The sequence below is a fragment of the Prionailurus viverrinus genome, chromosome E1, assembly GCF_022837055.1.
Source record: "Prionailurus viverrinus isolate Anna chromosome E1, UM_Priviv_1.0, whole genome shotgun sequence".
Lineage (NCBI taxonomy): Eukaryota > Metazoa > Chordata > Mammalia > Carnivora > Felidae > Prionailurus > Prionailurus viverrinus.
In genome coordinates, this window is record NC_062574.1 from 37811553 (window position 1) to 37836833 (window position 25281).

A 25281-nucleotide genomic window follows, 5' to 3' on the forward strand; every position below is an offset into this window, starting at 1 on the left:
ATCAGTACTCAGACACTTTTATCAGTGGTCACTTGCTAATAGGTGGTTTTAAATCTATTCTCCTCCCAAGCAGTGCCTGTATGCTAAGAGCTCTCAGGTCCCTGAAGAAGGTACCTTATTGTATTATTATTATTATTATATATTTTTTGTACACCTTCATATGCACTCCAACCTCATTATCCCAGGGCCAGGGCCACGTTAAGCTTGCCACTTAGGAGCTCTGCATGGACACTGGGATTGGGCACTTAGTAAGGTCGTGTTAAGAGGGCTATAATAGCTCCTTCTGCTCCCCCACTCCCCACCTTCTACCTGAAAGACTTGGCCCAGCAACGTCCTGACTGCCCTTCGGTATCGGTATTGGGAGAGGGTCGGAGCAGGGTTGAGGCCATTGGCCAGTGGGACAGGAGCAAAAGAAGCTCCTGAGAGGAGCCCTGACCGCATTCCTGGCTCGGCACTTCTGCCCAGCTCCACCCCCTAGGAGTCAAGGCCCCGCCCCTGCCCCGTCGGGTCCGGGAGAGGTTGCACCCGCCCCGCGAACTCCGCCCCGCAGCCGCGCTACTTCTTTCAGCACCGCGGCGCGGACAGCTCCGGGGCGGGAGCAGAGGGAGTGAGGTACGGCCGCGGTCGGTCAGGGAGGGCTGTGCAGGGCAGGGGAGGGTAGACGCAGGCGGGCAGGCAGGGCACGGAGCCCCGCGACCCTCCCCGGAGGAGGCACCCACCCGGAACCGGACGCCGCTGAGCCCGAAAACAGACGGAGACGCAGGGAGCCGGGGCACTGGTGGCTCCGGGGAGAGGCCGCGGCCAAAAGATGCCTGTCCGCAGGGGCCACGTCGCACCCCAAAACACGTACCTGGACACCATCATCCGCAAGTTCGAGGGCCAGAGTGAGTCTGTGCATTGAGGTGGGGGGAATGATCTGAAGTCCTGGTTCTGTGGCAGGAGTGGCGGGACCCCTTTACTTACTTCAAATGGAGCGGGGCGGGGGGGGGGGGGGGGGTGGGGGTGGGGGTGGGGGAGCGGGGTACTGATGCTGAATGCTCTAATGTCCCCGGACACATTCTGTTCCAGCGATTTCCACTTGCTTCAATACCACTCTCTCTTTTGAAGCAGGAGGGGCAGACTGCAGCCCCACCCTCCTCCCCTGAGTTGATTTCTTGGTACCCCAAGCGCTGACTTCCCCTTCTATCACTGTCCTTCTTCCTCCTCCTGACACCCCCCACCCCCACACACTTTCTCCAGAAGTTTCCTTGACTCCCTCCTTTTTGCCTCTTGGGTGTAACCACTCTAATCTTTCTAAGAGCTCTCTTCAGGCCTGGGGCCTATCTGGTCACATCCCTACTCCTTCTTCCTGACTCCCTGCGCTGACTCCAGGAAGCCTTGGGCCTCTTTCCTCCTTCACTGACCCCATTACTGCCCTGGTCTCCCCACCATCCCCAGGCCTGACTCCCCCTCCCCAACTTCTCTGGTCACTGTTCTGATCCCCTATCCGAACCACCCCCCCTCATTACTTTCAAAGTCCCATGACCTTCCCCCCTTGACTCTAGCCACCTAGGTCTTCCCACCCCCACCAGACCTCACTTCTCCTCTACCTCATTCTGGTCACTCCTCTGCTCCCCCATCTAGACATCCCCTCACCGCTGTCAAGAATCCCTATGATCTTTCCCTCCCTGCTGCCCAATCTTGGTTGCCATGGGCTTCCCACATCCCACCCCAGGTCGGAAGTTCCTGATCGCCAATGCTCAGATGGAGAACTGTGCCATCATTTACTGCAACGACGGCTTCTGTGAACTCTTTGGCTACTCCCGAGTGGAGGTGATGCAGCGACCGTGCACCTGTGACTTCCTCACAGGCCCCAATACCCCACGCAGTGCCATGTCCCGTCTAGCGCAGGCCCTACTGGGGACAGAGGAGTGCAAGGTGGACATCCTCTACTACCGCAAAGATGGTGAGGCTCCCTTGGGCCATGGGTTCTGCAAGGCAGACTCTGTCCTTCTCTTGTTCAGCCAGAGTGGCCAACTGGGAGGCCACTGACCCAGGGACCAAAGGGCTGGGACAAATCCTGTCTCCTCTCTGTTCCTCAGTTTCCTCATCTGCAGGAGGAAGCAATGGGCATTGATTTCAGTGCCTTCTGAGGTCCTTTTCAGAAGCTGGAGACCAGGCTGACTCACTGACTGGTCCTCACCCCAGGCAGGGCCTCCCGCTCCACCATCCCTCCCCCATGTCCCCAGTCTCCTGGCCGCCCACTCTGTCACTGTCAGCCCCAGCTGTCAGGCAGCTGGAACGAAAATTAACCTTTCCTCATCTCCGTCTGCTCTGGGGATTAGGGGAGGAGTCACCCCCTCAAGGCCTCTGTGGGCAGTCAAGGCTTGGGTGCTGCTGACTGGGAAACAGTAGACCCGGCTCACTCAGCCCCAGATCCTTAGAGAGATAGGTCCTGCAGTTTGTCCTGACCCAGAGGTTCATCCAGTTTGGGATGTCACTGCCAGCCCATGTTTATCGCAAGCAGAACAGAACCATGGGGCAGGGGCTGAGAACAGAGCTCTGCAGCCCTTTAAGACCTTCCCCCTAGGACCTCAGAGACAGTGGGCAGGAAGGAAGGGAGAGATGAGTGGGAACTAGGATCCTGAAATTCCCTTGGAAATCACTTGGATTAATGCCCCCCTCAACCTGGTTCTGCATTAGAATTACCTGGGGCATGTTTTCCAAAACACACCTTCCCTAGAGAGAGGCTGGCTCAGAGGTGTGAGTTGAGGCCAAAGCAGGTGCATTTGGAAAAATCTCCTGGGCGGTTCTGATGTTCTGCCAAATTTAGGAACCACTGGCTTAGATAAATCCCTTCATTTCATGGATGAAGAAACCAAGGCCCAAGAAAAAAGGAGGGAGTTGCCCAAGATCCTACTGCTGGGATCCAACCTGGGGCCAGAACCCAAGTCTGGATTTTTTTTTACTCGAGATATTTGTTCTCTGTAATACCGAGAGGGGAAAAAGGACCCCAACTGCCTCTACTCCAACCGCAGAACATCTGGAAAAGGCAGGCATGAGGGCCATCTGAGTATAGACAAAGGGCATGTTCCTTTGGATTGGGACTGAAGGGTACTGAGAGCCTGGGTTCCAAGGGCCTGGAGTGTGTATGGAGCATGAATGTAAGTGTGAACATGAGTGCACATGCGAGTGTGTGTGTGTGTGTGTGTGTTTGCATTTAAGGGCTTCCAGGGTGCTTCATGGGCAGATCCTGGCTGTCCCCCTAGCTGTCTACTGCTGCTACCAACCAAACAGATGCAGGGGTAGTGATTAGGGGACTAGGAAGAATCTGGCTAACTTTGGTAGCACTCACAGGGTTAATGAAGTCAGAATATTTTTAAAAGCTGTGACCTCACCTCCTCACATCATTTCAGGGAGGAGGTGACAGCCAGGGGAGTGAGAAGGGTCCTCAGAGAACAGGATGGGACCGCAGGAAATGGGGGGAGGGGGAGAGACAACAGTTCCTTGTCTTTGACCCCAGAGCTTTACCTGGGCCCTAGAGTGGTATATAGGCTCTTCTCAGATTCCCGGGGACATCAGATCAGGTCTCTTAGGGTCTCTACAGCACACTGCGTGTTCCTGGGCAGGGGGCAAAGATCAAGACCAAGTATCAGCCCTCTGAGATCAGGACTCAGGTTTTCAGAACACTGCTGGCATCCTCCAGCTATCAGAAGAGACCCCAGGACCCAGTCTTGGAGGCTGGCCCTCAGTGAAAATGGAACATTACCACATACCTGATGCCCCCAGTCTACCCCACCCAACCCTAAGCCCTTCTCTGTCCTGTTACCCAAGCCTTTGACTACGTGGACTTGCCCGAGATTGGCCTGAAACCCAGAAAAAAAGAGCTTCTTGGCCTGCATTACCCTAAGGAAACGATGTGGTACCCAGATAACTTATGTTCACCTTATGGTCCAATCTGACCACATGATTCTTTTTTATCATATTCACATATATCCTTTAGTCCTGCTGACTGGCATCCTGATGGTGATTTCTTCCCTACTCAAGTCAATATCTCTTCCTACTCCCTCCCCCTGACTCCAGCGAGGTGGAAAAGGGTCCTGAACAGAACTCTAGCTGGTTTATTTATAATCCTCTTTTCCTCTAAAAGGGTAATCCACTGACAGTTCTCCAAGTCAAAATGAAAGGTCTGTGTCCATTTATCTCCACATTATACAGCTGCACAAAATTGGACTCAAAGAAGCCAGGGCACTTGGCAAAATTATCGCATGAGATAGGGCTCAGAGACCCCTGAGAACCTGGATCTTCCTCCATCTGCCTTTACTAGGAAAAGTAAGAGCCTAACAGATAAGGAAGAATGGGGATGGTCACAAGACTGGAACTAATGAGAGTCTGGAGGGAGGGATGGAGAGCTCTCCCACCTCTACCTCTGCCCCCACTGGGCACTTACCAGAGGAGCCCAGCCCTGCCTGCCTGGTCAGGTCCTCTTCCCCACACCAGAGAGTTTCCTAATCTCCAAGCCACACTAGAGGATGCCTGGGGCTCCTCCAGTCCTCAGCTCTCAATGAGGAGGAGAGGGCAAGGGCTTAGGTTAGAGGCCTCCAATGTTTTCCACATACTTACCCATGAATACCAGAAGCACCAAGCAGGAGGCCGCCCTCACCAGCCACCCTCTTAGTGGCAGCATTCTGTAGCACCAGCTCCTCCCTGAAGGCTCACTGCAACCCTGGGTGGTGTGGGCATAAAGAGATGGGGGTGATAGACAGCAAGGAGACTGTGCAGAACAGGGGCAAGGGCTGGGAGGGGGAGGGGGTTGGAACAATGAGAAACTGAAGGAAGGAGCAATCCAAAAGGCAGAGAAGAGCAGAGAGAAGGACTATGAACCAGGGGGCAGACAAATCTGCTGCACTTGGTCAGAGAAGAGGTGGGCACTGGGAGGAGCCCTCGGAAGGGAGAACAAGGCAGAGACTGTGGCTCCTCCTCCAGCAATGGGACAAGAGCACAGGGACACTGCCATTCCTGGGCACAACTGGGGTGACACACTCACCCACTTCTGGTCGCCCAGACACAGTTACTTGTGAGCAAGGACAGCCTAGGGATGGGGGGAAAGGATGCTCTGAACTTGCCAAATCCTCACAGCCTCCTGTCTCTGCCCACCCTACAGGCAGCAAGATTGAAGGCTGGGCATGGGGTGCCACGCACAGCTCCCATGTAGCCCTCACTGCTATGATGGGTCTTTGGTCTGTTCCCAGCCTCAGTTTTCCAAAGATAGCATCAGTGGGTCAGTCCAGCCACTTGAAGATGGGGCCTTGACAGCCCCCAGCAGCATAGAGAGCCTGGAGGCCTTGATCCTCTGCCCAGTGCTGCCTTCTCTCTGCCCTCTGCCAGGCAAAATCTATGTAGTGCCAGAGAGCGAAGAGACAATCTGGCCTTGGGGGGAGTGTCTCAGACCACCGGCCAAGGAGACTTCCTGGCTAGGTCTCTGTGTCCAAGCCCCTCCATGTCCCCGGCTGACAAGAGTACCCAGTTCTGGTCTGGGCCGCAGAGCCTAGAGCACTGTGAGCCCAGGAGTGGTCACAGAGGCAGGTGGGTGGCCTCTCCTCGGTGTGGATATCTCCCCCGGGGCCCAGTGCAGCAGCTGGCAGATGGCTGCTTGGTGCCTGGGAGTCCGGGAATCTGATCCAGGAGATTCCTGCTCCTGGAGAGGAAGGTGGGAGGGAGGATGAGGGCGGCTCGGCTGCACTGATAGTAGAGGAGGTGCTTTGGGGGATGAGCGATTCTAACGGACCCCAAAGTAGCAACGTTCCTGCCAACCGGCCTCCCACCCACTCACATTTACTCATTCTTTTATTCACTCACTCAACAAACAACACCTGGGACAGGTGCTGACCCCTCAAAAATGAGACAGGTGCAAACCTGCCCTTGAAGGGATGGCAGCTCCGCCTTCTGATTTGCATATTTACTTGAGGCCCCTGCCCCTTAGTATCTTGCCCTTTGGGCCTGATACCCACCAACAGTTTGAGCTCAGGGACATGGGACCACTGGGTACCATGGAGAGGGGGCTTATGGGACATCCACCTACCCACTCAGCCCATAGGCTGGGCTCTGGGTGTGTGTGGCTGACTTAGCTTTGATTTGTCCCACCCACCTATGTGGATGGGAGACCCTGAAGCTAAGAAAGAGGAACAGTGGTCAATGGCTAGGTCTAAGCTGCCCAAGAGGGCGGGAGAGTGGGTCCTGGCCTGCCCCCACCCTGCCATCTCTCTCCCTCTCCAGACCCCAGGTCACTGCCCTGCCTGCTCCCCAGTCCCAGCATCTCTGCCTAGGGACCCCGAGTGCCTTTGAGTCCTGGGGCAGCAGCCTGGCCTTCACTCCAGTGTCCTCATCCTGGACCAGTCCCTTCCCTTGCCCCAGCTGTTGTGTGCTGAGAGCTGTTGTGTGCTTGGAACCCCACTCCATGTCCCCTTCTAGCACCAGCCAGTCAGTTTCTCAGAACCCCAGGCTCTGCAGAATGGGGGTCTATATCTGCCCCCTGAGGATCCACTAGCCACCACTATGGATCTTGAGGCCTAAAGTGCCAACTGACTCAGGACACAGCACTTAGTGTGTTCTCAACAGCGAGTTCCTTCCAGCAAGGGGTGTGGGCGGCATCTTCGTGGGACAGGAATATGGGAGCTGAACCCAGGGTCGGCCAGAGCTACGTGGGGGTAGAATGCCCGACCTCACCTCCCCACTTAATCCACCCCATCTGCTCAGCTTTAATTACAACAGAAGCAAACCTCAAGGTTAAGCCCTGAGCTGAGGGCTGAGTGTGGACTTGGGCCTGATGCTACATTATCTCCTAATGAGCAGCTAAGCTGCTCTCCCCACCTCTGGCCTGTGGGTAGGACACCTGCTAGACAGCATCACCAACCCTCTGCCCAATAGTCCAGGCCTCCTCACCTCGTGGCTGCCCTTGACCTCAACCCAGCCCCCTCCCTGGCTTCCCCTGGCCAGGTTACTGCCGGAGAAGATCCTTTCTGTGACCCCTCCCGATGGTGTTTGTAGCCTCCAGCTTCCGATGCCTGGTGGACGTGGTACCTGTGAAGAACGAGGATGGAGCCGTTATCATGTTCATCCTCAACTTCGAGGATCTGGCCCAGCTCCTGGCCAAGAGCGAGCGCCGCAGCCTGTCCCAGTGCCTGCTGTCCCAGAGCTTCCTGGGCTCCGGTAAGGTGGGGTGCAGGTAGTGGTGGGAGGGGTGAATGGGGGCCCCCAGTGGGGCAGCTGGTCCCCTGGCCTGGGCTGCTCTGACCCTGGGCCTGGTTTCAGAGGGCTCTCATGGCAGGCCAGGTGCACAGGGTCCTGGCACAGGCAGGGTCAAGTACAGGACCATCAGCCAGATCCCGCAGTTCACACTCAACTTTGTGGAGTTCAACCTGGAGAAGCACCGCTCGGGCTCCACGACAGAGATTGAGATCATCGCACCACACAAGGTGGTGGAGCGGACCCAGAACGTCACCGAGAAGGTCACCCAGGTGCGGGCCACAGGCAGGGTGGGCGGGGCTGTGCTGGGCCTTGAAGGTCCCTTCTCAGGCTTGGGGTCTGGGCTCCTCTGGGACTGGGAGTGGCAGAGGCAGTCAGCTTGGCCAGTCCCCAGAGGTCTGGTCTGAGCCCCAGGCCTCCTGTCCTGCTGGGGTCTGATTTCTTAGACCTAAAGGCCTACCCTGAGGCCACCATCCAGGTGGTGGAGCATGAGGAGGTCAGAGTCAGCAGGGCCTGTGAATAGTGCCACATCTTAGGTCTGGAGGAGCCTGGGATGGGGGAATACACAGGCCACCATGGGGGCCTGTCCAAGGCTCTGCCAGTCACAGAGAAAGAGAAGTGGAGAGAAGTGTCAGCGCCACTCTGAGAGGGAAAGAGGAGGAAGGATGGAGGGAGGCCCCAGCCCTACTCCTGCCCCTGTTCCCCCACCTCCCAACACACAGCAGGAGCCTCCTACAATCCAAGCAGAGGGGAGATGGCCCTGGAATCTTTAGCTCTCTTTGAGCAGCTTCCCGGAGATCAGGCCCTGAATGCCTCCCTCCCCTTCAGCCCCTCCTTGGCCAGCCCAAGGCAAACCTCCCTGGGTTCTCTGTTTCAGCTGACCCCCATGTCCCTTTGCATGGGGCCTGAGGCTCCAATCCCCACCTAACCATCCTAGAGGGAAATGCAAAAGCCCTGCCTGAGGTTCAGATGACCAGAGTCCTGACACTGACTTGCTGTGTGACCTTGGACAGGGGACCTTGTGCCCTTTCTGGGTCCCAGAGCTCTCATGTGCAGAGAATTGGACCTTTTGACATTCTTTTGACATTGAGTAGTACAGTCCCCAGGAGGCATCAAGAGGGGCTAGGCCAGGGCTGAGCAAGGAAGTGTAGGTCATGGGGGGCAGGGAGGGCCTGCACCCAAATTTCTGGGAGGCTTTGGCTTCACGAGGGATGGGAGCAGTTCTTTTTCCTCCCTGCCCCCTTTTGCCTGAATCACAGCCTGTGAGGGAGCAGGTGGGATGGAAATTCCCTGTGACCCAGCCCCTCCCCACACTCAGAACCCTGGAGAAGGAAGTACCACAAGCTGCAGGGCCAGGCCCATAGAGATCAGGCAGGGTGGCCCAGTGGCCCAACCATGAGGGACTCCACCTGGCCACTCACCCCAGGGCTCTCAAGTTGGCACAGGGGTTATGGGGGCTGGTAGACTGGAGAGCCGCCCATGAAGACTGACAGGCCTGGCTGGGGACTGTGGTCCCTGCCCCACCCAACCCACTGCTCCTATCCTGCCCCCCCCCACCCTGCCCCAACTAGTCTTGGCTTTACTCGCTCCCCTATATGGGCCCTAAGGTGGGAGAGGCGTCTGACAGAGCTCAGGGGAGGGAGCTGGCAGGGACCCAGAGCAGAAGAGTCACTCTGGCCTCAACCAGGGCTCAGAGGGCTGGGACCTCATACCTGAGTTCCTACATCCTGAGGACACTGCAGCTCTGGGCAACACTGGGAACTGTCCTCATGCTGGCTTCAGAGGCAGTGGGAAAGTATGGAGTCTGTGTGATAGGGGGATGACACCTCTGTCTGGGGGCCTAAGGAAGTGGACATACTCTTGTCACCCACCCCTGACCTTCTGAAACTGTGCTGCCTTGAGACAAGCCCTATGCTTTGCTGTTCCGTCTTGGTGTGGTCTTGAGCAGCCAGGGAAGGAGAGGAATGGCTTAACGACCCAAGCTCTCAGTGCTCATTCAGCTCAGTTGACTGAGGTCATTCCCTTCAGCTGAGCCTCCATGTAGACTAAGTGGAGCAGTGTGTTCAGGGGTGTTTACAGGGGACAAAGGGAAAAATCAAGAAAGAGGGTGAGAGGAGGCTTCCTGAGAGGCAGAATAGGAGCTCAGACCTGAAAGCGGAGCAGGGGGTCACTGTAGGGTGGGGACACTGTGACCCCTTCTAGGGATTTAGATGGCTAATCAGGGACCCACAAGGTGAAAACAGCCCTTTGATGGATCTTCCTTATGGTGACATCATCTGTTAATTGGTCTCGTTTGCAAGGTCAGAACCTTATATTGCAGATTTTCTCAAGCCAGAGCCATCTGCCAGTGCCTATCCAGCGGTGGTGGAGGGGTCAGTGGGACACCCCTCAGGTTCCATCCTTGTTGGGGCAGTGCCTGACACAGGATGAGCAGGGAGGAGGAATCCTCATAGATCAGCACGTGCCTTGGAGATGTGCCATCTCATTTAATCACGATGCTAAGGAGTTGGTTGTCCTTTGCTATCCATTTTGCTGATGAGGGAACTAAGGCACATAGAGGCCATAAAATTTGCCCTGAGACTTAGAGCAATGTCAGACCTGAGATCAACCTGGGAGGCCTGGCTTCAAAATGCATGCCCTTCTTGATGCTCCAGCTGTTTCTTGTGATGGGTAGCTGGGTAGAGCTTGGGTCTGTTGGGCTGGGCCTGGTGACCCTACGTTGACTGTAAGCTCCGAGGCAGGGTTGGGAGGGGCAGAGCAGAGGGGGCTCAGCTGAAAGTAATGATCAAAACCCTCTTGGGGGAGGCTGGGTGGCTCTGTTGCTTGAGTGTCCAGCTCTTGATTTCTGCTTGGGTCATGGTCCCAGGGTTGTGGGGTCAAGCCCTGCGCTGAGCATGGAGTTTGCTTGGGATTCTCTCTCTCTTTGCCCTTCTCCTCTGCTTATGCTCTCTCTCTCTCTCTCTCTCTCTCTCTCTAGCTCTCACTCTCTCTCTCTCATACAAACCCCCCTTGGACATGTGCAAAATAGTCGGACCTCCCTGGTGCCCAGGACCTGTCAAAGGCTCAGATTAGCTACACGCCCCCAAGTTTGACTCTTTCCATGAAGGCTTTGCAAGTGGGCCCCAAGGAGGGCCCTCGCTGGTCTAGGTTCCACAAGGTCTTCAGGAATGAAGGGGCTATTCTGGGAGTGACTTGTTCCCATCAGGAATCTTGGCCACTGGGAACCTCCCAAACCCACCAAAGAGGATTGGACCCCCAGCTACCCCCTCAATTTAGGCTCTTCTCTGGAACATGACCACAAATGACCCTGAGCCTAAATCCCCCTCCCTCCCCTCACCCCTGACCTAGCCCTGTCTCCACTCGAAGATGGCTGTTTGTGAGGGAATTGGTGAGCTTTGAACCTGGGGTCACTATGCAACAAAGCTGCACCCCTCCTCTTGTAGCCCACTTCCTCCCAATACACCTGTCCCCTTATGAGTTTGCCTCATACACACTCTATCCCATCTTTGCTTCATCCCCTCTGTCCTCCACAGCCCTCTTCACCTACCCTCTCCCACAGCCTCCTTCCCAGGCCTCACCCCTAAGTCTTCATCCCTCCCAGGCCTGTCTCACTAGCAGTGGACACCCTGCTGACTGCCCTATGGCCCCCACCCCCAGGTTCTGTCCCTGGGCGCGGACGTGCTGCCGGAGTACAAGCTGCAGGCGCCACGCATCCACCGCGGGACCCTCCTGCACTATAGCCCCTTCAAGGCCGTGTGGGACTGGCTCATCCTGCTGCTGGTCATCTACACAGCCATCTTCACGCCCTACTCGGCCGCTTTCCTGCTCAGCGACCAGGATGAATCTCAACGCATGGACTGCGGCTACACCTGCAGTCCACTCACTGTGGTGGACCTCATCGTAGACATCATGTTCGTTGTGGACATTGTCATCAACTTCCGCACCACCTACGTCAACACCAATGACGAGGTGGTCAGCCACCCTCGCCGCATTGCCATCCACTACTTCAAGGGCTGGTTCCTCATTGACATGGTGGCTGCCATCCCATTTGACCTTCTCATCTTCCGCACCGGCTCTGATGAGGTGAGCAAACCCCATTCAGGCCATCTGCTGTGGCCGTCCCCTGTGCCCCAGCCCTTGGGCCTCCCAGCCCCACAGCCCTGGCATGAGAGATCTGGTTTGGGGTGCCTTTGCCAAAGCAGGTGGAGGTGGGAAGGCGGCCTAGGACGTGTGTCATCTCCCAGCCCTGGAGAATGACCAGCCAAGGCTGTCCCCTAGGCCTGGATGCCCTCCCTATGCTCCAGAATTCTGCCCCTTCTGGGATGGGCAGCCACCTCGCATGCCCTCATGCTGGCTTCTACTTACCCTGGAGTTGGAAAGGGAAGCTATGGGCTGTTCCCACAAGACAGCCTGACCCCCCTCTCACCCCCTGACCCTCCACTATGCCCACTGGCTCCCCATAGCTGACATGAAGGTATTTGCAGGCTCTTATTTGCAAGCTCTTCTCATAGCTTCTAGTCCCCCCTTTTGCCCCACCTCCTTGAATTGAACTTTCCATTCTGTTCCAGTCACCCCCCCACCAACAGCCTGTCCAGCTAGAGTAGAGGTATCCATCATGACTCCCTGCTCCCACACCCACCCTTTGCCAGCCTCACCTGCCAGCCTCACCCTTCCACACAGAAGCCAGGACCAGTTCAAGATCACTCATCTGACACTGTCTGCAGAACATTCCATGGCTCCCAAAACCAAGCTCATTTGGGACCTTGAGGCCCATGGGAGCAGCCCGTGCACACCTTCCAGGCTCATTCCTCATCACTCTTCTTCTGCTATGCACTCCAGGCAGCAGCGCTGCACTTGGTTTTCCATGTGGGCTGTGCCATTTCACACCCCCATGCCTTGCTTGGCTCATTCTGTTCCCTGTGCCTAGAATGCCTTTCACTCTCCCTCCTGTCCGCCTGCAGACTCAGCCTCATCACTCAAGATTTAGCTCATGTGTCACCTCCTCTATGAAGCCTCCCCTGCCCTGCACCTGCAGAATTGATCTCCCTTTTCTCTGCACTCCCCTGGACTTCTGTCCTAGCAACTATAACACTGTTTTGAGCTTTAGGCTGAATGCTCCTTAAGGTCCTGCACTGTGCTTCACCGGCCAAGAGCCCAGAGCAGGTTCTCCATAAGTGTTTGTTGAATGACTGTGTGACCATATGCCCAAGTAAACAAGCGTGGCCCTAAGTGCAGCCTTTCAAGGGCTGACCCTTGGCCCCATGGCCCCCTTCCTGCCCCGCCAGACCACAACCCTGATCGGGCTGCTGAAAACGGCGAGGTTGCTGCGGCTGGTGCGTGTGGCACGGAAGCTGGACCGCTACTCTGAGTATGGAGCGGCCGTGCTTTTCCTGCTCATGTGCACCTTCGCACTCATTGCACACTGGCTCGCCTGCATCTGGTATGCCATCGGCAACGTGGAGCGGCCCTACCTGGAGCCCAAGATCGGCTGGCTGGACAGCCTGGGCGCCCAGCTTGGCAAGCGCTACAACGGCAGCGACCCGGCCTCTGGCCCCTCAGTGCAGGACAAGTATGTCACGGCCCTGTACTTCACCTTCAGCAGCCTTACCAGCGTGGGCTTCGGCAATGTCTCCCCCAACACCAACTCTGAGAAGGTCTTCTCTATCTGCGTCATGCTCATCGGCTGTGAGTGGCCCCTCATGCCTGGGCCTGACCCCTGGCATTCAAGTTTCAGTTTTGTAATGAGCCATAATATAGTAACATTGGGTGCAATGGGCAAATACTAAGCACAGAGCACAGTGAAATTTTGCATAGGTGCCCCTACCATGCATGAAACTCAACACCCTTACAAGCCCTTGCTATGTGCCAGGGACCAGGACCAGCTTACATGATTTGCAGGGCCCAGAACAAAATGAAAATGTAGGGCCGTTTATTTAAAAAGTCTGAAAGATTTCAAGAATGGTGACAGCTGAGCATGGAACCGAGCAGGGCCCTTCTTAGCACAGGTCACACACCGGGAAGCCAGCTGCCCTGTCAGGCACTTTTCTAAGTGCCTATCAAAGGTGCACATTTTGTTTTCATCACTAGCCTATGGGGGCTATATTACAAGCCCAGTTTACAGACCAAGAACCTGAAGGTCCTAACTTTCCAGGGGTTACACAGAGACCCAGTTTCATCCCAGGGGGCCAGCTTCTCTGGCTGTGTATGTTCCCAGGCTCTGCACTGTGTTGCCTGCTTCCTAAGACACTGGGTCTAGGAACACAAGAGGCAGTGTGGAAGTTTACACGTAGATTAAGTTGTCATGTTCAGAGTATTTAGAGATGTGAAAGCCCAGAGAAACAAAAACAACGAGAAAAAAAAATGGGTGAAAACAGAGACCAAGAGTTTTCCCTTTATGATGCTTTTCTACAACCTGAAGGAGAAAACAAATCTGTACTAGAAAAAAAAAAAAATCATTGCCCTAGTTCTCAGGAGTTTGGCCTCTGGGCCCAGCAAGATGCCAAGAGACACAGGACAGAGGGAGGACGGCAGGAAGCCCGGGGCCTTTGTCCCTCGTGTGCCCTGGCGCTGTTTTGGGCACTTCTGACTTGGCCCTAGACAGAGGGGCCCCTGATCAGAGGACTCCTAGGGAGAAGGAGGTGTGGAGCATGCCCTGGGGTGCGATGGCCTGGTGGGGGTGTGGAGGAGCTCATTCCCTGCACCCCCCGCTGCCTCACTCCAGCCCTCATGTACGCCAGCATCTTTGGCAACGTGTCTGCCATCATCCAGCGTCTGTACTCGGGCACTGCCCGCTACCACACGCAGATGCTGCGAGTCAAGGAGTTCATCCGCTTCCACCAGATCCCCAACCCGCTGCGGCAGCGCCTGGAAGAGTACTTCCAGCACGCCTGGTCCTACACCAACGGCATTGACATGAACGCGGTGAGAGCCCGCCGCCCTGCCTCTGGTGGGGCAGGCGATCCAGCTCCAGTCCCAGCTCTGGCTAAGTGTCCCAGGGGAGGCCAAGGGCCCGCGGGCACAGGGCGTCCCCAGACCCCTCCCCACCCCGTTCCCCCAGCCCCAAGCCCAGCTGCACTACCCTGGACGCGGCCGCCCCCCTCGCAGGTGCTGAAGGGCTTCCCTGAGTGCCTGCAGGCCGACATCTGCCTGCACCTGCACCGCGCGCTGCTGCAGCACTGCCCAGCCTTCCGCGGCGCCAGCAAGGGCTGCCTGCGCGCGCTGGCGGTCAAGTTCAAGACCACGCACGCACCGCCTGGGGACACGCTGGTGCACCTCGGCGATGTGCTCTCCACGCTCTACTTCATCTCCCGAGGTTCCATCGAGATCTTGCGTGACGACGTGGTCGTGGCCATCCTAGGTGGGTCAGGCAGGAAGGGCCAGACCGGTAGGGTGGGTGTAGTGGAACTAGCCGTGTCCTGCCTGGACTACTCCATTCCTAATGATGATGGTGGCACCTTTTACCGGCCTGCCATGTAAGCATGAGCAACAGAGAGCTTTACGCCCAGCTCACCGGATCCTTAAAACAAACCCCTACCACAGGTTCCATTTTCCTGGTAGGGGAGTAGAGGCTCAGAGAGGTCACATTGGCAAGTGGCCAAACAGGGATTCAAGGGCTATGCGTCTAACTCCGAAGTCCAGGAAGGCTCTTACCTTCTTCCACTTTTGGGGAGCTCAGTGTGAGAGGGCAAAGGTTTGGCTTGGGTGGAGGGAGGACCCCAAGCTCATTCACTGCAGCTACAGGGACAGCTGGACACTTCGCAGGAATGAGATGAGCATTGGACAGGGGACAGATTTGGGGCCCACACGGCCTCTGCCACTTACCAACTATGTGACCTTGGGCAGGTTACTTCACCTCTCTGAGATGATTCTCATCTTCCTTGCCTTCTCCCTGATGTTAGCCCACCCCAAGACCCTGATCAGGATGTCAGCCTCTCCCTCCTTTGGTCTCTGTGGCTGGGCTCTCCTCCAACCCCACTGGACAGCACCCCCTCCCTCCCCGCCCAGTTCCTCTGTTTAGTCCTCTCCCTTTGGCCTGCCCTCGACTAGTGTTCACCAAGTGTGGGCTCTGCTTTCTTTTCTTCACCCTCCACCCTCTCCTGAACTACCTCCTTGCTCCCATGCTCTCAGCCTCATATATGCCACAGGCCCCCCAGAGCTCTGTTCTGACCCCAATCTCTCCTTAGAACAGAATATTCCATTCCTTCCTGGGTAAAGCCACCCTATATTCCATAGACAGACCAAACAACATGTCTCAGTCTGAAATCATTATCTTTCCCCAGAAGCTGCTCCTTCAGAATCTCCATCACTGTTGAACCATCCATTGCTGGGGCTAGAGACCTGGGAGTCAACCAAGGGAGCACTCTTCTCCTTTCCTGCCCCACCCCCACCATGCAGGCAGCCACAGACTCCTGTTTGTTCCCCTCATTAATACCTCTGTGTCCTACACCTGTCTCCCACACCACACCTGTCTCCTTGTCCCTGCCTGGCTCCAGCCCTCACCATGTCCTTCCTTTTCCTGTGTCCCTGAATCTGGACTACCCCCATAGCTCATCTTCGATCTTCTGCCAGTGACCTGAAATTCACATCTGCGCATACTCCTCCTCTGCTCAAAATCTTCCCATGGCTCCCCATGACCCCTAAGACCCATGTAAACCCCTGATGACAGCATGCATAGTCCTCCCCAGTCTGGCCACCCTAAATCCTGCCACCCTCCCCCGGTACTTCATGCTCCAGCCATACAAACTACTTCTAGTTCTCTACTGCCGTCCCTGTCACACCTCCCTGCCTTTGCACGTGCTGCCACTCTGCCTGGAACACCTGCCTGGAAGACCCCAGTCATCCTTCAAGGCTGGGCTCAAGACAGGGGTTCCTCTGTGAGACCTTCCCTCACTTCCAGCCTACCTTAGAAGTTTCATCCACATGAGAAGGACAATAATTCTATTTAATAATTAAGAAGCCAGTCCATTTTAAGTTTCAGTTAGAGACCTGAAATCCTCCTATTTTGTCCTGAGTGGAAATGAACATTAGATCATAATCCTTCATCTACTGGATAACCATCATTTTATAATGTTGCCCAGATTTTGTGCTTATGGGTTTCATATGTGACTCTGGTGAGTCCCTTCCCTCTCTGGGCCTCAGTCCCCCTCCTCTGTGAATGACCTTTGATCCTGTTCTCGTGGGCAACAGGTCTTGACTTCCATCCATCATTGTCCATGCAAACCATTAGCGCTTCTGGTTGGTATCGCCAGGCTGAGGGGCTGGACTTTCCTGTGGGGGAGTGGACGTCAAAGCAATCATGGTCCCTGGTACCCCGGCCCTAGACTCTCTGCCAGCCAGCTCTGACCTCACAGCTGTTTCTTCTGCTCTGATGGCCTTCCTGCTGGGGGCCCAGCCAGCCTCATGGTCACAACCCAGCCCCCGCTTCACTTCCTCTGTACGCCCCTCCTCCTTGCCCCTACCACTCCTGGTAGCCCGTCCCCCCTCCTCAGCCCCTTACTTCTTGGTTCTCCCTGTTCTAAGTCTCTATAGATCATCTGTAAACTAATTGGTTGCTTATGTGCCTGCCTTGTAGGGATTTGAGGCTCCTTGTGGGTGGGAGAGCATCTTATTCATGCCCATTCACTGTGGCCAGCACAGTGGCCCTGACACCAGGAGGGCCCAATATCTTTGCCACATGCCCCAAGTATCACCAGCCTATGTCTACCCTGGGACATCCGTCTGTCCCAATGCGTTGTATCAATCTGCCTGGTGCCTCTTGCTATTTGAGGCATTTTCTCAAGCATCACGTCTGTGCCTCTGGACAGTCCAGTGGGGCAAGACAGATACAGTTATACTTATTTTAGAGATAAGAACACTGGGGTCCAGAAAGGGGAAGTGACTTTCTCAGGCGTGCTCTGCCAGGGCCATGCTGGTTATGTGGCCCCACAGTAGGGAGTGGGAACACAAAGAGACAGAGGCCTCAGGCCTTGCCCTGGGGGAGCTGGGTGCCCCTGGCCCTGGGTTCCCTGCCCTCTTGCAGTACCACCAGGCTGAGGAGAGAGGAAAAGTTTGAGCAGGGACCTTTAGTGTCTCTTCCTGCCCACTGTCTCCTGGAGTTGGGGAGCAGGGGGGTGGATAGGGGCAGTGCCACAAGCCATGGAAAATAGGAGCGGGACTCTGACAGAGGGTGGTCCTAGGAGGCCAGAAGATTGAGGCAAGGGACCCACATGTTGGGAGGGTATGTGGCCTCTGCAGAGCTCAGAGAACAAAGGAAAGGCAGCTTTTGCATCCAACTCCCACCCCCTGACTCCCGGCCAGCACATCCAACCTTGTCCCTAGAGCTTGATCCCTGAGCACCAAGCCAAAGCCTGGCAGGATCCCTGAGGTTGGGGGTGGGGTGGGGTGGGGAGGAGTTCACGGCCAAGGGGCCCTCAGGGAGGCTCTTCAGAAGAGAGCTTGGAGCCAGACCCTGGAGAGACCCCCTGCCCCTCTGGCTGGCAGGAAAGAACGACATCTTTGGGGAGCCCATTAGCCTTCATGCCCGGCCTGGCAAGTCCAGTGCAGATGTGCGGGCCCTGACCTACTGTGACCTGCACAAGATCCAGCGGGCAGACCTGCTGGAGGTGCTGGACATGTACCCTGCGTTTGCAGACAGCTTCTGGAGTAAGCTGGAAGTCACCTTCAACCTGCGGGACGTGAGTCTGGGCTGGGTGGGCCAGGGTGGGTAGGGGTCCTTGGCCAGCTGGTAATGGGGAGTGGAGGCTGCTGAGCACTTGGCCTGCCTGGACGGAGGGGACCCATCTGACCACCTCCCTTCCTTTCAACCCCATCCTGCGTCCTTCACCACAATTTCTTCTGTGCCTGCCACGGCCAACATAATGCTAAGTATGATGATAGCTACCAATTATCAAGCACCAACACCCATGCTGAGCACTGGGCTTCTTGTACATGATCTCTTTTAGTCTTCACCTTGCACTTAGTGTTATTTTCCCCACTTTCCAGATGAGAAAACTAAGGGTCAGAGAGGATGATAAATTGACCAAAGCCATACCACCACATAGTCAATGGCAGAGCCAAAATGTAGACCCAAGTTTGTGCGGCTCCACAACCCGGGCACCCAATGGCACCAAGCTGGAAGAAGGGGTGTCTGCCATCCCTAGGTCCCAGGCGTGTAAACAAGTGGTAGAGCCTCTCCTCCTAAGCTTATCACTCAGTGGAGAAGATTATAACAACTCAGAGAAAATAAAGAGTTGTGTAGTTCAATAACCAAGGAAGTCACGAGGGTGTGTGGGGAGACCAAATGTCTGTGGAGCTCAGGGTTACCAAGGAGTGGGACAGCTGGTAAACTGGAGTGCCCGGACATGACTGTATGGAGGAGGGGGTTTGGAGTCAGCTAGTGAGAAGGAGGGGGCTGTTGTGTCTGGCGGGGGCAACAGTGGCGGAGGCCCCCTGGGGCTGCACCTCCCACCCCCAGCCTCAGGAGGAGGGGCTCTGCTGGCTCAGGCCCCATGCACAGCATCTGGAGGATGATGCCGAGGCAGGTTTTCTTGCCATGGACAGCCTTCCTCACCCTGTCCCTTCTGCTAGTCTCCCCTCCCCCAGCCTCTCTTCTTCCCACCTGATCTGGTCTAGGGGACATCTTGTAAGGATGCTGCCTTGGGGGCCCTAGCCACTCGGAGCCATCAGGTGGCCCGAGTGCTCAGTGGCCGGACACCGGGCAAGAGGGATGTGGTCTCCATGGCCTGGGACATCTGTTGCCCCTGGGCATCCCACCCCTAAGTCTCATGGTGCCAAGAGGGTGGTCTGCCAAGCGTGCTGTTGAGGGTACCTCCTGGATGGATTGGGGATTCCAGACCCAGTCTCCTTGGAGGGAACTCCCCAGTAGCCCAAGCTGAGGACAGCAGCACCAGGGCATTCAGGAAAGGAAGGACTGCAAGAACACCTCCTCTGTATGCCCCCACCCCCAAATCTTGCTGCTCAAGGCAGCCTCTTCCAAGACTCTGTAGGGGCATCTGCTCATCTCCAAGCCTCTGTTTGTCTCCTGCCCACCCACGCAGGAGAGAACCTGTAGGAAGCTGTCTGGAGCCTCAGGGGGAACCCGGCCACCTGTCACCACTTTCTCACCTAGTTGTCACAAGGGCCTCAGGAGGGGGTGCAGGGGAGAACAAAGAGGCCTTGTCCCAGCTTTGGTACCTGTTACTTGATGCTCTTGTTCCCCACAAGGCAGGCGGGGGTCTCCAGTCATCACCCCAACCAGCTCCAGGCAGCCAGGACCACCAAGGCTTCTTCCTCAGTGACAACCAGTCAGGTGAGCAAAGCCATCTGCCACCAGTGTCTGTCTCGCCCCAGCCTGAAGCCCCTGCCCAGCCTCCTTCCCCTTTTCATGTCCTTCCCAATTTGCCTCATCTTGGGAGAGGTCTCCCCAGCCCCTTGATGAGAGGAGAGGGGCTCCCTCTCTAGGCTCAGTGATAGAGGCCCTTGTCTCCTTCCTCCCCCTGGGTCCTCAGAGCCTGAATGGGGGCTGTCCCCCGGGGTGGATACAGGCCAGCCCAATGAGGTTTCAGATAGAAGCTCCAGGGGACTCGCTGGACTGCACCTCCTTGGACAGTGAGGCCAGGGCTAGAATGTCCCCACCCAGCCAGCCCCCAAGCTGGGGTTCCAGCCCCCTTCCCAGGGCTACAGCCTTCTGGAACCTGGAAGTCCGACCTCTGTGGGGACAGGACCTTGTACTCCAGGGCACTCAGGTAAAGAGATCCACTTCTCCTAACCTGTGTTCCCAGGACAGGTAGGGGAAGAAGATGGGCTCTGGTCAGGTCTGCGGAATCAGTTAGACGGAAGCTCACTCTTCCCTTTCCCTCCTGCAGCTGCAGCCCCTTCTCTGAGCATCTCAGATGCATCTGGCCTCTGGCCTGAGTTGCTGCATCAAATGCCCCCAAGGCCAAGGGACAGCCCCCCAAACCCTCAGGGAGACTCAGACTGCTGGCCTCGGGAGCTAGGCTCCAGGCTGGAGCAGCTTCAGGCCCAGATGAACAGGTGAGTGCCCTTTGGGACTAGGATAGGGGTGGCTGCAGAGAGCACAGCCAGCAGTGGGCTAGGCACGAGTGCCCCCTCTTGGTGGCTCAGGGACATCACACTGAGTGCCCTGCGGGTTTTAGAATGACTAGCCCTCTTTAGTTGCAGGCCTCCCCATCCCTAAGTCACTAAGCCTGGTTCCTTGGATGGCTTGTCCTAGCAAACCGCAGAACAGGCAAGGAAGCCTTCTTAGAATAGGGGAATAACCTGGTACAGAAACAAATTCCATAGTCCCTTGGAGAGGGCATGTGGCCTGCGGATGGCAGGACCGTGGTGGTAGAGTGAGGGCTTGGGCAGTATGGTCCTGAACTCCAAACCTGGCTCTGCAACTTACCAGCAAGAGTGTGGACAAGTTACTTAAGCACTCTGAGCCTCCATTTGCCTTTTCATGAAATGGGGATAGTCAAAATACCCATATCAAAGCTTCCTTATGAGGACAAAATGATGTGTGCACAGTGCCTGGTCACTGTCATTATTGAAGTCAGGGACGTGCTAAGGGAAATTTCAGCAGGGCCTGTGGAGTGTACCAGGGAAAGAGTTTCAGGTAGGTCCCAGGGTGCCATTCCATCCAGCAGGAATGGCATGCAGGCTACAAAATCCAGAGCTGCTCTCGGGACCTGAACAGCTCTCCCTTGTCTTGACCCTGACCCTGACCCTGACCCTGACCCTGACTGTGGGGTTCTGTCTGGCAGGTTGGAGTCCCGCATGTCCTCAGACCTCAGCCGCATCCTACAGCTCCTTCAGCAGCCCCTGCCCCAGGGCCACACTGGCTACATTCTAGGAGCCCCTACCTCCAATGACTTGGCCTTGTTTCCCGTGGCCTCAACCACTCAGAGTCCGGGAACTAGGCTGCCCCAGGGTGGTCTGCCCCCTGCACAGGTGAGCAAGTGAAGGGATTCCCCAGGGCCTTTCCTGGAGACAACTACACGTCTTCTTCTCACTGTGACATCAGGCCCACGGCCTCTGTGCTCTGAGAGCAGCCATGGGTTCTGCTGTCCTCTTTTATGTTTTGAGTCACAGTCAAGGAGCCTGGACAGGTGGTGGAAAAGCCCAGATTGTGACTATAGACCCCACAGCTGGGGCAAGGGCAATGGGACCCAGCTTCTGCCGGTTCCCATCCCTGAAGCTGGTGTCCTCCCCCTCTCTTGCCCTTCCCAGGTCCCAGGCTGTGGTGACTTGAACAAGTGTAGGCTGAAGCAAAAGAACTCCTCCTCCGGGGTGCCTCCCCTGGTCATGGCAACAGACAAAATTCTCACACTGTCCCTGGAACAGGAGCAGCCTGAGGGGCTTCTGTCACCCCTAGCCTCACCTCTGCATCCCCTGGAGGTACAGGGACTCATCTGTGGTCCCCGTTTTCCCTCCCTTCCTGAGCGCCTTGGCCCCGTCCCTAAGCAGCTGGAGTTTCAGAGACATGGCTCAGATCCTGGGTTGGCCAGGAGTTAGAGCCACTGAACCCCAAGATAGAGATAATATGAGGGGATTGAAGGTGGGTGAAAGTTAAGGATTTAGGGGAGGCAGACAGCTGCCAAATTGGCCTCTGAAAACCATTCATTCTTCTAGTATAGCTACAAACTGCCAACCCAGGTGACCAACGATGGCATGGGTGAAGATGGTCAGGACCTTCCCAGACTCCTCCAGGGCCCTATTTAGACAGTAGGCCTCGTGGAGAGTGGGGAGGCTCAGGGGTGGAGGTAGCTTACAGGACAGAGAGGTCGGTGAAAAAAGGAGAAGTTTCTGATCTGTATGAGAAACTTACTCCTTATGGCTCCGAACTATCCACCGCTTCACGGACCAGGATCCAAGGTTAGTGAGACCTCCTGCCATAGAGCCTGTAAACCGACTGGAGATGAAAGTGTCCACTGTAGTGGACACATCAGAGCACAGAGTTCCAGCCCCCAGCCGCTCTGCCCCTCATGGTTCTATGATGACCTTTGGGACTCTAGCGGGCAGTGGAATGTCTCACAGCTAATAAAGTCTGCACATTTCATGTTAGGCTGGGTGTGTTGCTTACCTGAGGGTCATCAGGTCCTTGACTGTGCTGTGACTCCAACAGCTGTGGTCTTCTCCAAATCCCTCTCACAAGGATTTGTGTGTGTGGGGGGGGGTACCGGAAAGTGCTCTGCTGGGTTCAGTAGCCCCAGGAGCATGGGGCTTTTTGCCAGGCTGGGGTAAAGGGAAACAGAGAGTCTCTGACTTGGTCACCATCAAGAACCATGACATGTCCATAGTGCTCCCTCTGTGCCAAGTCCCTGCCGACTGCTCTGCAGACATTACTTCATCGAAGCCTCACAACAACCCTGTGGGGTTGGTATTACTAGCCCCACTTTAGAGATGAGAAATCAGAAGCAGAGAGAGGCTAAGAAATTCACCCAAGCATGCAGGGGACTTCTGGGGTGCTGGTACTGTTTTGCTTCCTGATCTAGGAGCTGTTTACATACGTGTATATCAGATTGTGAAAACAGTGCATTTCTATGTGTAAGTTATACTCTGATTAAAAAGAAAAAAGAATCTTACCTAACAAAGGAAGCAATTTCTACCCAGATGGTCTGGCTTGAGAACTCTGCAGTTAACTACTCCAATGAGATGGGCTGTTGTCCAAAAAGTACCTGGCCACTGGCCTTCCGTCCTTTTTTGGTACTCCTTGAAAGAATTTTGAAAATGAATCCCCCGCCCACCACATTTTAAGTTGACATTTTAAGTATCTCATTGATAAGTTTAAATAGTTGCAAACATGTTATTTCCAGTGTATTGTGACTATTGATACTGTATAAATTGCTTTATTTATACCAATATATTTAGACACAAATAGCATAGTGATTTGAGAGCCAACATCATTCATTTTATTTATTTTTTTAGAAATTCTTTAGTGTTTATTTTTGAAAGAGAGAGAGAGCAGGGCAGGGGCAGAGAGAGGGAGACACAGAATCTGAAGCAGGCTTCAGGCTCTGAGCTGTCAGCACAGAGCCCTCCCTATGCGGGGCTAGAACTCAAGAACCACAAGATCATGACCAGAGCTGAAGTCAGACGCTCAATGGACTGAGCCACCTAGGTGCCCTGAGCCAACATCATTCATTTCAAAAACACAAGAATGAATGGGCGCCTGGGTGGCTCAATCTGTTGAGCGACTGACTTCAACTCAGATCCTATGATCTCACGGTTCACAAGTTCGAGCCCTGCCTGGGGCTCTGTGCTGAGGGCTCAGAGCCTGAAGCCTGCTTCAGATTGTGTCTCCCTCTCTCTGCCCCTCCCCTGTTCACACTCTGTCTGTCTCTCTCTCAAAATTAAACATTAAAAATAAATATTAAATAAACATTACAAAATAAATAAAAACACAAGAACCAGTTGCCTGGGTGGCTCAGTTGGTTCAGTGTCTGACTTCAGTTCAGGTGGTGATCTCATGGTTTGTGAGTTCAAGCGCCACATGGGGCTCACAGTTAGACTTGGAGCCCCACATTGGACTCGTGGCTGTCAGTACAGAGCCCCTTTTGGATCCTCTGTCCCCCCTCTCCCTGCCCCTCCCTCAGCCACACTCTCTCTCAAAAATAAACATTAAAAAAAACACAAGAATAAGCTCTTCTTTATTCTTTTTTCTCTTCCTATAATTCCATTCTATTCCCACAGTTTATGCTACATGTAATTTATTTCCAGATTTAAGACCTATTATTGATAACCTGATCATAACTGCAACAAATGCATACACACACACACACACACACACACACACACACATCTCAAAATTTTAAAACTACGTTTTTGTAAACTTATCAAGACTTTAAGGGTTACACTTAGTACAGAGTTATTCAAAAGAACATAATTATATTTGAAATTTTTATAGAAACTAAAATTTTATTGGGAATGCATCTATAAAAGGGTATTTTCTTCTCATTAGCTCATGAGTGTGGATGAATATCACTTTTTATTAGAATAAGACAAAGTTTAGCAACACTTTTTTTTAAATGTTTATTTATTTACCTTGTGAGGGGAAGGGGCAGAGAAAGAGAGAGAGAATGAGAATCCCAAGTAGTCTCCTCGCTGCCAGCCGGGAGCCGGTGGTAGGGCTGTATCCAACCAAAGGCGAGATCATAACCTGAGCCGAAATCGAGAGTCAGTTGCTTAACTGACTGAGCCACGAAGGCGCCCTGGGTCAGCAACACTTTTATACCTATTTTTCTTGACTTTTTCATAAACTTAAGCAGAGAAAACTTGTTCCAAGAAATAAGTAGATTGAACACTAAGGGGTTATACACAGCAGTCACTCAACTCTTTCGATTCTGAGTTGTCCAACAATCCACCATATTTAAAACGATATTTAATGAAATCATCTAACAATTCCATACAATTTTCCTTTCATTGTGTTGAAAGCAAAGCAATGGAAACCATTTAAATTACAGAGAGAGGTTACCTAGATTCAGGCCCTTCTCCATTTCAAACTAAGGACACATAGGTCTAGGGCTTGATTAGCTTTTCCCTTAGGCCTTGATGCAGAGAAAGGATGGAATGAATGGGAACCGACAAAAACTTACGGCCAAGCAAGTAGGGTGGCTGATTACTCAAAATCAACCCGAAAATCCCGAGCATTTATAGAATGGCCAGGAAAGCGCGGGAAGGCCCTTGCGGGACAGGGAGAACAACCCTCCGGTGTTCAAGGCTATGGGCACCAGGAGGAAATTAAGGTGATTCCCATTTGGCACGGGCTGAGCTGCCAGGCCGCAGGCACTCAGGTAAAGCAGAATTTACATTTTCTACTGGACGTGAGGCCTCTGGGAATGGCAGCTACAGAGAAGAAGCCAGAGGAGGTCACACAAGACGTTTCACTCTCAAAGATTTGGCCTAGAACTTGGAGGCCTGCTGCTAAGCTGCTAGCCTGTACGCCACCCACGCCCCCATTCACCCGCACTGCGCCGTTATCTCTCTGACTGACATTTTTGTCAACCAGTCACCTTTAGAGCTGAGAAAGCGTCTGCCCGCCCCCCCCATATTGGGCGGGGCAAGTCATTGGAATGACAG

The 25281-nt window shown here is 54.7% G+C and overlaps 1 protein-coding gene across 2 annotated transcripts; it reads left to right on the forward strand.

The window, feature by feature from the left end:
* The first annotated feature begins 808 nt into the window (after positions 1-808).
* KCNH6 (potassium voltage-gated channel subfamily H member 6) lies at positions 809-22174 on the forward strand. Of its 2 annotated transcripts, XM_047833849.1 has the most exons (13): positions 809-884; positions 1715-1945; positions 7027-7188; positions 7291-7496; positions 10882-11307; positions 12510-12909; positions 13946-14145; positions 14329-14581; positions 17704-17897; positions 19426-19510; positions 20067-20235; positions 20967-21153; positions 21433-22174. In XM_047833849.1, the coding sequence occupies exons 1-13, from the start codon at positions 809-811 to the stop codon at positions 21715-21717; spliced, it is 2874 nt and encodes a 957-aa protein (XP_047689805.1). In that variant the 3' UTR covers positions 21718-22174. The 2 variants fall into 2 exon arrangements, with proteins under 2 accessions (XP_047689805.1, XP_047689806.1); XM_047833850.1 differs by lacking the exons at positions 20967-21153; positions 21433-22174 and having other exon boundaries at positions 19430-19510; positions 20067-20179.
* The last annotated feature ends 3107 nt before the right edge of the window (positions 22175-25281 follow it).